This window comes from Mesoplodon densirostris, chromosome 1, assembly GCF_025265405.1.
Source record: "Mesoplodon densirostris isolate mMesDen1 chromosome 1, mMesDen1 primary haplotype, whole genome shotgun sequence".
In the NCBI taxonomy this organism is placed as follows: domain Eukaryota; kingdom Metazoa; phylum Chordata; class Mammalia; order Artiodactyla; family Ziphiidae; genus Mesoplodon; species Mesoplodon densirostris.
Window position 1 is genome coordinate 70,981,648 of NC_082661.1, and position 15,961 is coordinate 70,997,608.

Sequence of the window (15,961 nt, forward strand, 5' to 3'; positions counted from 1 at the left end):
ACAGAATAAATCCAAGGAGAAATACACCAAGACACATATTAATCAAACTGTCAAAAATTAAACACAAAGAAATCATATTAAAAGCAGCAAGGCAAAAACAACAAATAACACACAAGGGAATCCCCATCAGGATAACAGCTGATCTCTCAGCAGAAACTCTACAAGCCAGAAGGGAGTGGCAGGACATAATTAAAGTGATGAAGGAGAAAAACCTGCAACCAAGATTACTCTACCCAGCAAGGATCTCATTCAGATTTGATGGAGAAATTAAAACGTTTACAGACAAGCAAAAGCTGAGAGAGTTCAGCACCACCAAACCAGCTTTACAACAAATGCTAAAGGAACTTCTCTAGGCAAGAAACACAACAGAAGGAATATACCTACAATAACGAACCCAAAGCAATTAAGGAAATGGGAATAGGAACATACATATCAATAATTACCTTAAATGTAAATGGACTAAATGCTCCCACCAAAAGAAACAGACTGGCTGAATGGATACAAAAACAAGACCCATATATATGCTGTCTACAAGAGACCCACTTCAGACCTAGAGACACATACAGACTGAAAGTAAGGGGATGGAAAAAGATATTCCATGCAAATGGAAACCAAAAGAAAGCTGGAGTAGCAATTCTCATATCAGACAAAATAGACTTTAAAATAAAGACTACTAGAAGAGACAAAGAAGGACACTACATAATGATCAAGGGATCAATCCAAGAAGAAGATATAACAATTGTAAATATTTATGCACCAAACATAGGAGCACCTCAATACATAAGGGAAATATTAACAGCCATAAAAGGAGAAATCGACAGTAACACAATCATAGTAGGGGACTTTAACACCCCACTTTCACCAATGGACAGGTCATCCAAAATGAAAATAAATAAGGAAACACAAGCTTTAAATGATACATTAAACAAGATGGACTTAATTGATATTTATAGGACATTCCATCCAAAAACATCAGAATACACATTTTTCTCAAGTGCTCATGGAACATTCTCCAGGATAGATCATATCTTGGGTCACAAATCAAGCCTTGGTAAATTTAAGAAAATTGAAATTGTATCAAGTATCTTTTCCGACCACAATGCTATGAGACTAGATATCAATTACAGGAAAAGAGCTGTAAAACATACAAACACATGGAGGCTAAACAATACACTACTTAATAACGAAGTGATCACTGAAGAAATCAAAGAGGAAATTAAAAAATACCTAGAAACAAATGACAATGGAGACACGACGACCCAAAACCTATGGGATGCAGCAAAAGCAGTTCTAAGAGGGAAGTTTATGGCAATACAATCCCACCTTAAGAAACAGGAAATATCTCGAATAAACAACCTAACCTTGCACCTAAAGCAATTAGAGAAAGAAGAACAAAAACATCCCAAAGTTAGCAGAAGGAAAGAAATCATAAAAATCAGATCAGAAATAAATGAAAAAGAAATGAAGGAAACGATAGCAAAGATCAATAAAACTAAAAGCTGGTTCTTTGAGAAGATAAACAAAATTGATAAACCATTAGCCAGACTCATCAAGAAAAAAAGGGAGAAGACTCGAATCAATAGAATTAGAAATGAAAAAGGAGAAGTAACAACTGACACTGCAGAAATACAAAAGATCATGAGAGATTACTATAAGCAACTCTATGCCAATAAAATGGACAACCTGGAAGAAATGGACAAATTCTTAGAAATGCACAACCTGCCAAGACTGAATCAGGAAGAAATAGAAAATATGAATAGACCAATCACAAGCACTGAAATTGAAACTGTGATTAAAAATCTTCCATCAAACAAAAGCCCAGGACCAGATGGCTTCACAGGGGAATTCTATCAAGCATTTAGAGAAGAGCTAACACTTATCCTTCTCAAACTCTTCCAAAATATAGCAGAGGGAGGAACACTCCCAAACTCATTCTACGAGGCCACCATCACCTTGATACCAAAACCAGACAAGGATGTCACAAAGAAAGAAAACTACAGGCCAATATCACTGATGAACATAGATGCAAAAATCCTCAACAAAATACTAGCAAACAGAATCCAACAGCACATTAAAAGGATCATACACCATGATCAAGTGGGGTTTATTCCAGGAATGCAAGGATTCTTCAATATACGCAAATCAATCAACGTGATACACCATATTAACAAACTGAAGGAGAAAAACCATATGATCATCTCAATAGATGCAGAGAAAGCTTTTGACAAAATTCAACACCCATTTATGATAAAAACCCTGCAGAAAGTAGGCATAGAGGGAACTTTCCTCAACATAATAAAGGCCATATATGACAAACCCACAGCCAGCATCATTCTCAATGGTGAAAAACTGAAACCATTTCCACTAAGATCAGGAACAAGACAAGGTTGCCCACTCTCACCACTCTTATTCAACATAGTTTTGGAAGTTTTAGCCACAGCAATCAGAGAAAAAAAGGAAATAAAAGGAATCCAAATGGGAAAAGAAGAAGTAAAGCTGTCACTGTTTGCAGATGACATGATACTATACATAGAGAATCCTAAAGATGCTACCAGAAAACTACTAGAGCTAATCAATGAATTTGGTAAAGTTGCAGGATACAAAATTAATGCACAGAAATCTCTGGCATTCCTATATACTAATGATGAAAAATCTGAAAGTGAAATCAAGGAAACACTCCCATTTACCATTGCAACAAAAAGAATAAAATATCTAGGAATAAACCTACCTAAGGAGACAAAAGACCTGTATGCAGAAAATTATAAGACACTGATGAAAGAAATTAAAGATGATACAAATAGATGGAGAGATGTACCATGTTCTTGGATTGGAAGAATCAACATTGTGAAAATGACTCTACTACCCAAAGCAATCTACAGATTCAATGCAATCCCTATCAAACTACCAATGGCATTTTTCACAGAACTAGAACAAAAAATTTCACAATTTGTATGGAAACACAAAAGACCCCGAATAGCCAAAGCAATCTTGAGAACGAAAAACGGAGCTGGAGGAATCAGGCTCCCTGACTTCAGACTATACTACAAAGCTACAGTAATCAAGACAGTATGGTACTGGCACAAAAACAGAAAGATAGATCAATGGAACAGGATAGAAAGCCCAGAGATAAACCCACGGACATATGGTCACCTTATCTTTGATAAAGGAGGCAGGAATGTACAGTGGAGAAAGGACAGTCTCTTCAATAAGTGGTGCTGGGAAAACTGGACAGGGACATGTAAAAGTATGAGATTAGATCACTCCCTAACACCATACACAAAAATAAGCTCAAAATGGATTAAAGACCTAAATGTAAGGCCAGACACTATCAAACTCCTAGAGGAAAACATAGGCAGAACACTCTATGACATAAATCACAGCAAGATCCTTTTGGACCCACCTCCTAGAGAAATGGAAATAAAGACAAAAATAAACACATGGGACCTAATGAAACTCCAAAGCTTTTGCACAGCAAAGGAAACCATAAACAAGACGAAAAGACAACCCTCAGAATGGGAGAAAATATTTGCAAATGAAGCAACTGACAAAGGATTAATCTCCAAAATGTATAAGCAGCTCATGCAGCTCAATAGCAAAACAACAAACAACCCAATCCAAAAATGGGCAGAAGACCTAAATAGACATTTCTCCACAGAAGATATACAGACTGCCAACAAACACATGAAACGATGCTCAACATCTTTACTCATTAGAGAAATGCAAATCAAAACTACAATGAGATATCATCTCACACCAGTCAGAATGGCCATCATCAAAAAATCTAGAAACAATAAATGCTGGAGAGGGTGTGGAAAAAAGGGAACACTCTTGCACTGCTGGTGGGAATGTGAATTGGTACAGCCACTATGGAGAACAGTATGGAGGTTCCTTAAAAAACTACAAATAGAACTACCATATGACCCAGCAATCCCACTACTGGGCATATACCCTGAGAAAACCATAATTCAAAAAGAGTCATGTACCAAAATGTTCATTGCAGCTCTATTTACAATAGCCAGGACATGGAAGCAACCTAAGTGTCCATCAACAGATGAATGGATAAAGAAGATGTGGCACATATATACAATGGAATATTACTCAGCCATAAAAAGAAATGAAATTGAGCTATTTGTAATGAGGTGGATGGACCTAGAGTCTGTCATACAGAGTGAAGTAAGTCAGAAAGAGAAAGACAAATACTGTATGCTGACACATATATATGGAATTTAAGAAAAAAATGTCATCAAGAACATAGGGGTAAGACAGGAATAAAGACACAGACCTACTAGAGCATGGACTTGAGGATATGGGGAGGGGGAAGGGTAAGCTGTGACAAAGTGAAAGAGCGGCATGGACATATATACACTACCAAACGTAAGGTAGATAGCTAGTGGGAAGCAGCCGCATAGCACAGGGAGATCAGCTCGGTTCTTTGTGACCGCCTGGAGGGGTGGGATAGGGAGGGTGGGAGGGAGACGCAAAAGGGAGGGGATATGGGAACATATGTATATGTATAATGATTTAATTTGTAAAATAAAATTAAAAAAAAAAGTCATTGAATAATTAATGGTTTAATCAATAAATACTTTGGCAAAAATAGACTATACAATTCATATGCATATATATATTATATGTATGTATATATGTATGTCTATGAATACATATATATAAACACACATGTATATCCTTACCTCACATCATTCACAAAAATAGATTCCAGATGGATTAAATAACTAAATGCAAAACAAAACAAACTACCAAAGTATTAGATGATAATATATAAGATGTTATAATGTTCATAATCTCATAATCTTGGGTGAAAAAACTTTCTTAAACAAGATGCCGAACCCAAAACCAAAAAGGAAAAACTGACAGATTTGACTATAGGAAATTTTACTGCCATACAAAAGACATCATAAAAAAAGTTGAAGATAAGCAAAAATTACATGCAACATGTAGATAACAAAGAATTAGTAGCCCTAGCATATAAAGAAACTCTATAAATTAGGAACAAAAAGGCTAATAAACTAATTAAAAAATGGGCAAAGAATATGAATAAGTAGTTATAAAAGAATATATGAATAGAAGCTTACTCCACTACTAATCAGAGAAATATAAATAAAGAATAACAATGTAATATAGTTTCTTACCCATCAGATTGTTAAAAAAAACCACAATTGATAATACCTAAGATTGTTGATGGGTTTAGGTATTAGAGACTCTCCTACACCGCTGGTAGTAAACAGTGTAAATAAAATCCTTTTAAGGGATAATTTGGCAGTACCCATCAAAATAGAAATGTACAATTTCTAAATCCAGCCATTCCACTTTTAGAAATCTATTCCTTCAGAAGTACTCATACATTTGTAAAACCACACATGAATAAGATTGTTCATGGAAGTACTGTTTGTAATAACAAAACATGGAAGTGATCTAAATGTCTACAGATAGAAGAGTGATTAGAGGAAATGATCTGGGAAGGGGATTTGATATTTGGCAATGGTGGGGGAAAGGGAGTCTTTTACATTGTATTCCATATGTGGGCCTTCTTACTGGTTTATTTATTTATTTATTATTATTGTTGAAATTAATTTATTTATTTATTTATTTATATTTGGCTGCATTGGGTCTTCCTTGCTGCGTGCGGGCTTTCTTTTAGTTGAGGTGAGCGGGGGCTACTCTTCGTTGCAGTGAGCAGGCTTCTCATTGCGGTGGCTTCTCCTGTTACGGAGCACAGACTCTAGGTGCATGGGCTTCAGTAGTTGTGGCACGCAAGCTCAGTAGTTGTGGCTCGCGGGCTCTAGAGCGCAGGCTCCGTAGTTGTGGCGCATGGGTTTTGTTGCTCCACGGCATGTGGGATCTTCCAGGACCAGGGCTTGAATCCATGTCCCCTGCATTAGCAGACAGATTCTTAACCACTGCGCCACCAGGGAAGTCCCTTTCTTACTGTTTTAATATTTTATGAGCATATTTGCATGTATTAATTGTATAACTAAAATTTTAATAAATAAAATAATTAAATCAAGAAAAGTTATATAATCATATTGCATTAAACTTGGGAAAAATAGAGAGGCCTGATGTTTAACTCAACTTCTGATTGCGTGTTAGTCCTTCTTCTAAATATTTTATTTCCTTGACTGATTCATTCACTTCCTTGAAGATACAAACTTATGGAACATCTTCCAACTGGAGTGCGATTTCCTAAAATGTCCATTATAGATGTAAAAAAAATGCAGTTATTTTATCTTTTAAAAAATGGTGTATTAAAACTATTCACCTTTTCTTTGGACCAACTTGTCCCTGCAATGAAACTCAATACTAGTGTGCATAATCCTCCAGCTGCATGCAAACCAATTCGATGGCTGCCTAAGACAGCAGAAACACACATACTCAAAATAAGAAATGATCTCTTCACTGCAAGTTGTCCCTAGAATTTGATAGATATTTGGAAATTAATATATGTTAAATATATAATACAATTATCATATTATCTATAATTTATTATTGACTCTTTGATACCATGTCTTCATATGTTGCATAAAATAATGTCTAAAATTTTGACTTTCTCACCACATATTTTAGCAAACTTGGTATCAAGTGACAAAATTTGCAATTACTGAGTTTCATCTTCTGCCATATCTCTGATACTAACGTCAGTAAAATGGTTATAATACTTTAACTGTAAGAGAAGAAGGAAAGAAAAGAGACCCATAAAACCTGTAGTTCCATATAACATATACAAAGAATTCTTAAAAATAAATGTCTGAATATCTTTTTAGCTAAGACAATAATTGCAGGGAAATTAAGATGGAAGTTACAGAAATCTAAGAGTAATGGCATATCCTTTAGGGCAGGAAAGGGTTGAGTTTGATAGTGTTTCCTTGGTCAAAGGGAGAGGGAGTGAATTTAAGTCAGAAAATATGCAGAGATAAATGGGAATATATTTCTCCAAAAACGTTCAACATAAAGTTTGAGGGAAAAAGATTTTTAAAAAAATGTCAGGAGTCAACAGGCAATTTAATGAAGAAAGGAGTGGGATGGAATGGAGAAGATACTCTGAATTAAGTACATTTTTCTGATATTCCTTATTTGCCTAATCAGGAAGCATGGACTTCAGTTAGGGCCACTGACCTGGATCAATCACAACTGTGCTCAGTTTTAAGCAGAGTAGGCATTGGAGGCCTCTTTTGGAGAAAGAGAACTAAATATTAAATTTATTATTTCATGGATCTTCTAAAAGTTCAAATTTTTGAAAGAAATGTCTTTTGAAAGAAATACTGTACTTCCAAACAATAGATTATTTTTTATTTACCTGATCTCTACTTGGAAAATATCGAGTAAACATTCCCCAAACAATTCGTACCAGCACACCAACAAGTACATCCCGAAAAGCAGACAGGAGGTTGCTAAGTACACAACCTGTAAGGGCACACAATAAGAAAAACATTTCATAGAGAAGTATTTTCACATACCCAACACATCAGAAAATCAAATGTAGGTGATTCATAAAGAAAGGTATGTATCATAGAATAAATATACAAAAATGGACCTTAAGTGTTCAAACACATGAAAACATATGTACATCTACTTGATAAATTGAATATGTACTCTCCAATGATTTAATACATATACACAACTCAGAAATGTTCATTGAATAAATAGGCCAGAAAACAAAGCAGTAATAAGCCACAATGTGCTCCCTTTACACACCCAACCTAAAAGACCAGGTGAGGTAGAACAATGCACAGAGACTGGCAAAGGAGAACCTCTGGCACTTAGCACATGGTTGGTAATGTTTTCCTCTGATATTCTATTATGATAAACGAATGATTTAAACATAAAAAGGACAATTTAATAACAACAACAACATAAAAAAAAAAGATTTAACCCAGGGTCAATCCTAGGAATATTCAAGGATCAACTGATTTTTCAATATAATGTCTCATGGATACATGTAGTTTATTGTAATACGTTTTAAAAAATATCCAGAGTCACACAAAAAAGTTCAGCTATGCTCTGTGTATTCAACTCAATAAGGTATGTAAATATACATATTTTAGAACTATTTTCCCATTCAAAATAATAGAAATGGAAGGTGACAATAGTAAGAAGGTAGAATGGGAACCCCAGAACCTTGATCCCCTACAGAGACACCCATTTAACAACAATATACAGTCCAAAAGGCTTTCTGCTCATTTAAAAAATTACAGCAAGAGAAAAGCAACACATCATATATAAGAGAGCGCCCATAAAATTATCAGAGGCTTACACAGCAGGAACCTTATAAGATGGTAGGATGATATACTCAAAATGTTGAAAGAAAAAAAATGCCACCCAAGAATACTATCCCACAAAATTGTCCTTCAAAGTGAAGGCAAAATTAAGACTTCCTCAGATAAACAAAGGCTGATGGAGTCCATCACCACTAGACCTGCCTAACAAGAAATGTTAAAGGGAATCCTTAAAGTGGAAATAAAAGGATGTTAGACAGCAACACAAAAGCATTAAATATAAACCTCCAGTAAAGGTAAATTGATGAATTCAGAATCCTGTAATACCTTAATGGTGGTAAGGAAATCACTTTTAATTCTGTTTTGGAATTTAAGATAAAAGCACAAAAGATAACTGTAAAACTATGTTAATGGATACATAATATAAAAAATGTAATTTGTGACACTGATAACATAAAGTGAGGAGGCTGAGAGGTAAAGGAGTAGAGAAGTAGAGCTTTTGTATGCAATTGAAGTTGTTATCATTTTAAAACAGATTGCCGTAAACTTTAAGGATGGAAAAAGATATTCCATGCAAATGGTACCCCAAAGAGAGCAGGGGTGGTCATACTTATATCAGACAAATAGACTTTAGGTCAAATACTGTCACAAGAGGTAAGGAAGGACATTACATAATGGTAAAAGGGCCAATTGACCTGGAAGGTAAGGTTAGATCTCAACATCTACTATATTCCAAAATATAGATGCTTTGAAGATCTAATGTGTAAAATAAAACTTTAAAAGTCCTTAAAATCTTAAGAGACAGTTTACATAGTTATGTGGTAGAAGAGGATTTTTAAACATGTACCTGCTTGGTTTCCACTTTTTCGGTCCTCCTCAAATTAGGTTTGGTCTCCTGTAGCATGTTCCCCTAGCATCTTATGCTATGTAATATTTATTACATCTGTAATTATTTGTTTAATATAAACCCCTTGAGACCATTGGCCACGTGGCCTTCTCTGTCTGCTGTGTCGGGAGGCAGGATAGAATAGTAGTTAAAAGTGTGGGTCTGGGGTCAGACTGCTAGGTTTGCATCTTGGTTCCCCTACTTATTAGATCTGTGACTTTGAGCACATTACTTAACCTCTGTTCCTTAGTTTCCTTATCTGAAAAATGAGCATAGCACTATTGTGACTCTTGAGTCAAAACATCTACAGAACTTACAGCAAGTACAAAGCAATTACTCAATAAAAACTAACATTGTTGTTCACTGTTGATCCATTGTAGCTGGTACAATGGAAGAGGAGCACAAAAAATATTTTTTGAAAGAATGACTGATACCAGTCATGAAGGAAAAGATGGCCAGATCTGACAATAAAAAATTTAGGACTTCTGAATGGCAGAAAAGAGATAAAGTTAAAAGTTAAATTACAAAAACCATAGCATATAAAACAAATGGTTATCATTTTTAATTTTGTGCAGAATCTTAACAAATCAAAAGAACAAATGATGAACACACCTATAGGATATAGGCAAAATATTTCAAGAAAAGCAATCTATTAAACATTCCAAAATGCTAATGGCCAATAAACACGAATATTTGTTTAACATCACTAGTATTCAAAGTACTTCATTTAAAGAGACCTCACTCTTCGCCTGTCAAATTAGCTAAGCTAAAAAGGACTAGTAAATACCTAATTTTGAAGAAGGTGAAGAGAAAGTGGCACGCTTGTGCGCCCTGGTAGGACAAGATATTGTGGCAATATATTTCAAAAATCTTAGAATGTTATATACTTTTTAACTCAATAATTTCTCTTTTAAGATTAAGAAAATATTGGGACTTCACTGGTGGTGCAGTGGTTAAGAATCTGCCTGCTAATGCAGGGGACACACGTTCAGTCCCTGGTCCGGGAAGATCCCACATGCCGCGGAGCAACTAAGCCTGTGTGCCACAACTACTGGGCCTGAGAGCCACAACTACTGAAGCCCAGGTGCCTAGAGCCCATGCTCTGCAACAAGAGAAGGCACCTCAATGAGAAGCCCACGCACCGCAATGAAGAGTAGCCCCCGCTTGCCACAACTAGAGAAAAGCTTGTGCACAAAAACGACCCAACACGGCAAAAAATAAAAAATTTTTTAAAAGTATTAAAAAAGATTAAGAAAATATTAAGATTAGGTACAACTATTTAGCTGTAAGATGTTCAACCAAGTATTATTTTAATAGTAAATATTGGTGTCAACTTCAATTTTCAACATATTAAGTAATCATGATGCAGCCAATCGAATACTATGCAACCGTTACAAACGTCATAGAAATATTTACTGAAAACGACCATGTTTGCAATACACAGGTAAATGCAAAACATCTCAGGTTATAAGAAAGCATGGTTACCGTTCAATAATTTTATAAGAATATTGGGAGGGAGAGAAAGAGCTAGAGATAGATGGGGATGGGGGAGAAAAGGAGAAGTCTGGGTGAATTTACATCAAAAGATTCACAATTATTATTCCTGGGGGTATAACTATTACAGACTTTATTTCTATATTTTCCCTTTTTTCTTTCTTATTCATTTATATCTTATGATTTTAAGAGAAACTATATATATAACTTTTCAACTTTAAAATGTTTTGGTGCTTTAATAATACAGAATATTGAACTTCGAACACTGGCAGATAATTAATGCATTATTAAATGTGGAATGTTTACTTTCACAATTTCTGCCAAGTGACATTCAAGACCAAATATCACCTTGGGATTTAGAATTGTTGTAGAATCTTGTCCCATCACTACCAAAAAGACACACACTTTTCCACATTCTATATATTTAAGTTGGCTTAGTAACAGAGCAACCAGTTATTTATTATGATGGCCAGAAAGGTACATCTCCAAAATATCTATTCGATATATTAGTAGTACTAATAATATTGTTGCCTAAATTTTTCTATTGAAATCTGTGATAAAATTCCAAAGCAATAAGAGCAGATAAATGGTAATAATATGGGTTATCAAATTAATTGGAATATTTAGTTATTAAAAGGAAACCATTTGTGTTAAGTAGTGGTATCTTAACCCATTGAAATTCCTTCTCTGGTCTAGAATGAGCTGTCTATGAAGAATAAAAAGATGTTACATAGAAAAGTCTTCATTAATAAATGCAGTGGCAAAGCCACAAACCTTGTTTAAAGAACAAAAAAAGCAATAAATTATATGGTAGCTGTTGTACTTTTTTGTTTACCTGAGGAGAAGACTATGCTCAAGCATGTATTGAATCCAGTGATAGCCACGATGTCATCCAAACTGCTGGCAGCTATTAATAAGGTTGGAATGCCTTTCTCAAAACCATACCCCTTTTCTTGCAAATGTAGCATGGAAGGGACAACAACAGCACGAGAGACTGCACCAACTACAAAACTGAGAGAAAAATCTTTGAAAACCAACTTAAAAACATCCTTTTAACAAAAGTGTTTTATAGTAAATTGTACAACAAATATATTAAAATTTACAATGACTTTTTATTGGAGTATAATTGCTTTACAATGTTGTGTTAGTTTCTGCTGTACAGCAAAGTGAATCAGCTATATGTATACATATATTCCCTCCCTCTTGGACCTCCCTCACCCCCCTTCCCACCCATCTAGGTCATCAAAGAGCACCAAGCTGAGCTCCCTGTGCTACACAGCAGGTTCTCACTAGCTATCTATATTACACATGGTAGTGTATATATGTCAATCCTAATCTCCCAATTTGTTCCACCCTCGTTTTCCCCCTCTATGTCCACACATCTGTTCTCTATACCTGTGTCTCTATTCCTACCCTGGAAATAGGTTCATCTGTACCATTTTTCTAGATCCCGCATATATGTGTTAATATATGATATTTTTCTCTTTCTGACTTACTTCACTCTGTATGACAGATTCTAGGTCCATCCACATCTCTACAAATGACCCAATTTCATTCCTTTTTATGGCTGAGTAATATTCCATTATATATATGTACCACATCTTCTCTTTACAATGACTTTGAATGTAAAAATTCTGCTTTTGAGTGAATGTCATTTAATGGTGGTAAAAATGTTCACACATTCTTTAGTGCTGGTTAAAATTCTATAGAAATTTCATTCAAGATGTTGGGTCAAGCACAAATTGCAGCCTTTACCTCCATCTCAAAACCATTTGAAATGAAGACATGAAAATAATGGGAGAGGGAGGAACCAAGATGATGGAGCAGAAGGACAAGCTCTCACGCCCTCTTGTGAGAACACCAGAATCACAACTAGCTGCTGGACAATCATCGACAGGAAGACACTGGAACTCACCAAAAAAGGCACCCCACATCCAAATACAAAGGGGAAGCCACAATGAGATGGTAGCAGGGGTGCAATCACAGTAAAATCAAATCCCATAACTGCTGGGTGGGTGACTCACAGACTGGAGAACACTTATACCACAGAAGTCCACCCACTGGAGTGAAGGTTCTGAGCCCCACATCAGGCTGCCCAACCTGGGGGTCTGGCAACAGGAGGAGGAATTCCTAGAGAATCAGATTTTGAAGCCTAGTGGGATTTGATTGCAGGACTTAGACAGGACTGGGGGAAACAGAGACTCCACTCTTGGAGGGCACACACAAAGTAGTGTGTGCATCGGGACCCAGGGGAAGGAGCAGTGACCCCAGGGGAGACTGAATCAAACCTACCTGCTAGTGTTGGAGGGTCTCCTGCAGAGGTGGGCAGTGGCTGTGGCTCACCGTGGGGACAAGGACACTGGCAGCAGAAGTTATGGGAAGTACTCCTTGGTGTGAGCCCTCCCAGACTCTGTTATTAGCACCAGCAAAGAGCCCAGGTAGGCTCCAGTGTTGGGTTGCCTCAGGCCAAACAACCAACAGGGAGGGAACCCAGCCCCACCAATCAGCAATCAAGCGGATTAATGTTTCACTAAGCTCTGCCTACCACAGTAACAGTCAGCTCTACTCACCACCAGTCCCTTCCATCAGGAAACTTATACAAGCCTCTTAGATAGCCTCATCCACCAGAGGGCAGAGAGCAGAAGCAAGAAGAACTACAATCCTGCAGCCTGTGGAACAAAAACCACATTCACAGAAAGATAGACAAGATGAAAAGGCAGAGGGCTATGTACCAGATGAAGGAACAAGATAAAACCCCAGAAAAACAACTAAATGGAGTGGAGATAGGCAACCTTCCAGAAAAAGAATTCAGAATAATGATAGCGAAGATGATCCAGGACCTCGGAAAAAGAATGGAGGCAAAGATTGAGAAGATGCAAGAAATGTTTAACAAAGACCTAGAAGAATTAAAGAACAAACAAACAGAGATGAACAATACAGTAACTGAAATGAAAACTACATTAGAAGGAATCAATAGCAGAATAACTGAGGCAGAAGAACGGATAAGTGACCTAGAAGGCAGAATGGTGGAATTCACTGCTGTGGAACAGAATCAAGAAAAAAGAATGAAAAGAAATGAAGACAGACTAAGAGACATCTGGGACAACTTTAAACACAACAACATTCGCATTATAGGGGTCCCAGAAGGAGAAGTGACAGAGAAAGGACCAGAGAAAATATTTGAAGAGATTATATTAGAAAACTTCAGTAACATGGGAAAGGAAATAGCCACCCAAGTCCAGGAAGCACGGTGAGTCCCATACAGGATAAACCTAAGGAGAAGCACGCCGAGACACACAGTAATCAAATTGGCAAAAATTAAAGACAAAGAAAAATTATTGAAAGCAGCAAGGGAAAAACGACAAATAACATACAAGGGAACTCCCACAAGGTTAACAGCTGATTTCTCAGCAGAAACTCTACAAGCCAGAAGGGAGTGGCATGATATACTTAAAGTGATGAAAGGGAAGAACCTACAACCAAGATTACTCTACCTGGCAAGGATCTCATTCAGATTCGATGGAGAAATCAAAAGCTTAACAGACAAGCAAAAGTTAAGAGAATTCAGCACCATCAAACCAGCTCTACAACAAATGATAAGGAACTTCTCTAAGTGGGAAACACAAGAAAAGAAAAGGACCTTCAAAAACAAACCCAAAACAATTAAGAAAATGGTCATAGGAACATACATATCGATAATTACCTTTAACGTGAATGGATTAAATGCTCCAACCAAAAGACACAGGCTTGCTGAATGGATACAAAAACAGGACCCATATATATGCTGTCTACAAGAGACCCACTTCAGACTGAGGGACACATACAGACTGAAAGTGAGGGGATGGAAAGATATTCCATGCAAATGGAAATCAAAAGAAAAGCTGGAGTAGCAATACTCATATCAGATAAAATAGACTTTAAAATAAAGAATGTTACAAGAGACAAGGAAGGACACTACATAATGATCAAGGGATCAATCCAAGAAGAAGATATAACAATTATAAATATACATGCACCCAACATAGGAGCAACTCAATACATAAGGCAACTGCTAACAGCTATAAAAGAGGAAATCGACAATAACAAAATAATAGGGGGGAATTTAACACCTCACTTACACTAATGGACAGATCATCCTAAATGAAAATAAATAAGGAAACACAAGCTTTAAATGACACAATAGACCAGATAGATTTAATTGATATTTATAGGACATTCCATCCCAAAACAGCAGATTACACTTTCTTCTTAACTGCACATGAAACATTCTCCAGGATAGATCACATCTTGGGTCACAAATCAAGCCTCAGTAAATTTAAGAAAATTGAAATCATATCAAGCATCTTTTCTGACCACAACGCTATGAGATTAGAAATGAATTACAGGGAAAAAAATGTAAAAAACCATGAACACATGGAGACTAAACAATATGTTACTAAATAACCAAGAGATCACTGAAGAAATCAAAGAGGAAATCAAAAAATACCTAGAGAAAAATGACAATGAAAACACGATGATCCAAAACCTATGGGATGCAGCAAAAGCAGTTCTAAGAGGGAAGTTTATAGCAATACAAGCCTACCTCAAGAAAGAAGAAAAATCTCAAATAAACAATCTAAACTTACACCTAAAGGAACTAGAGAAAAAAGAACAAACAAAACCCAAAGTTACCAGAAGGAAAGAAATCATAAAGATCAGAGCAGAAATAAATGAAATAGAAACAAAGAAAACAATAGCAAAGATCAATAAAACTAAAAGCTGGTTCTTTGAGAAGATAAACGAAGTTGATAAATCATTAGCCAGAATCATCAAGAATAAGAGGGAGAGACCCAAATCAATAAAATTAGAAATGAAAAAGGAGAAGTTACAACAGACACCGCAGAAATACAAAGCATCCTAAGAGATTACTACAAGCAACTCTATGCCAATAAAATGGACAACCTGGAAGAAATGGACAAATTCTTAGAAAGGTATAACATTCCAAGACTGAACCAGGAAGAAATGGAAAATATAAACAGACCAATCACAAGTAATGAAATTGAAACTGTGATTAAAAATCTTCCAACAAACAGAAGTCCAGGACCAGATGGCTTCACAGGTGAATTCTATCAAACATTTAGAGAAGAGCTAACACCCATCCTTCTCAAACTCTTCCAAAAAATTGCAGAGGAAGGAACACTCCCAAACTCATTCTATGAGGCCACCATCACACTGATACCAAAACCAGACAAAGATACTACAAAGAAAGAAAATTACAGACCAATATCACTGATGAATATAGATGCAAAAATCCTCAACAGAATACTAGCAAACAGAATCCAACAACACATTAAAAGGATCATACACCATG

The 15,961-nt window shown here is 36.1% G+C and overlaps 1 protein-coding gene across 1 annotated transcript in view; it reads right to left on the reverse strand.

Annotated features, from left to right (window-relative positions):
- SLC9B1 (solute carrier family 9 member B1) overlaps positions 1-15,961 on the reverse strand; it is a 49,780-nt gene that overhangs the window by 6,970 nt on the left and 26,849 nt on the right. The window contains exons 6-8 of the mRNA XM_060087954.1: positions 11,447-11,622; positions 7,313-7,419; positions 6,278-6,427 (exon numbers count right to left, since the gene is read on the reverse strand). Coding sequence (XP_059943937.1) covers positions 6,278-6,427; positions 7,313-7,419; positions 11,447-11,622 — 433 coding nt within the window. The remainder of the gene's footprint in view (positions 1-6,277; positions 6,428-7,312; positions 7,420-11,446; positions 11,623-15,961) is intronic.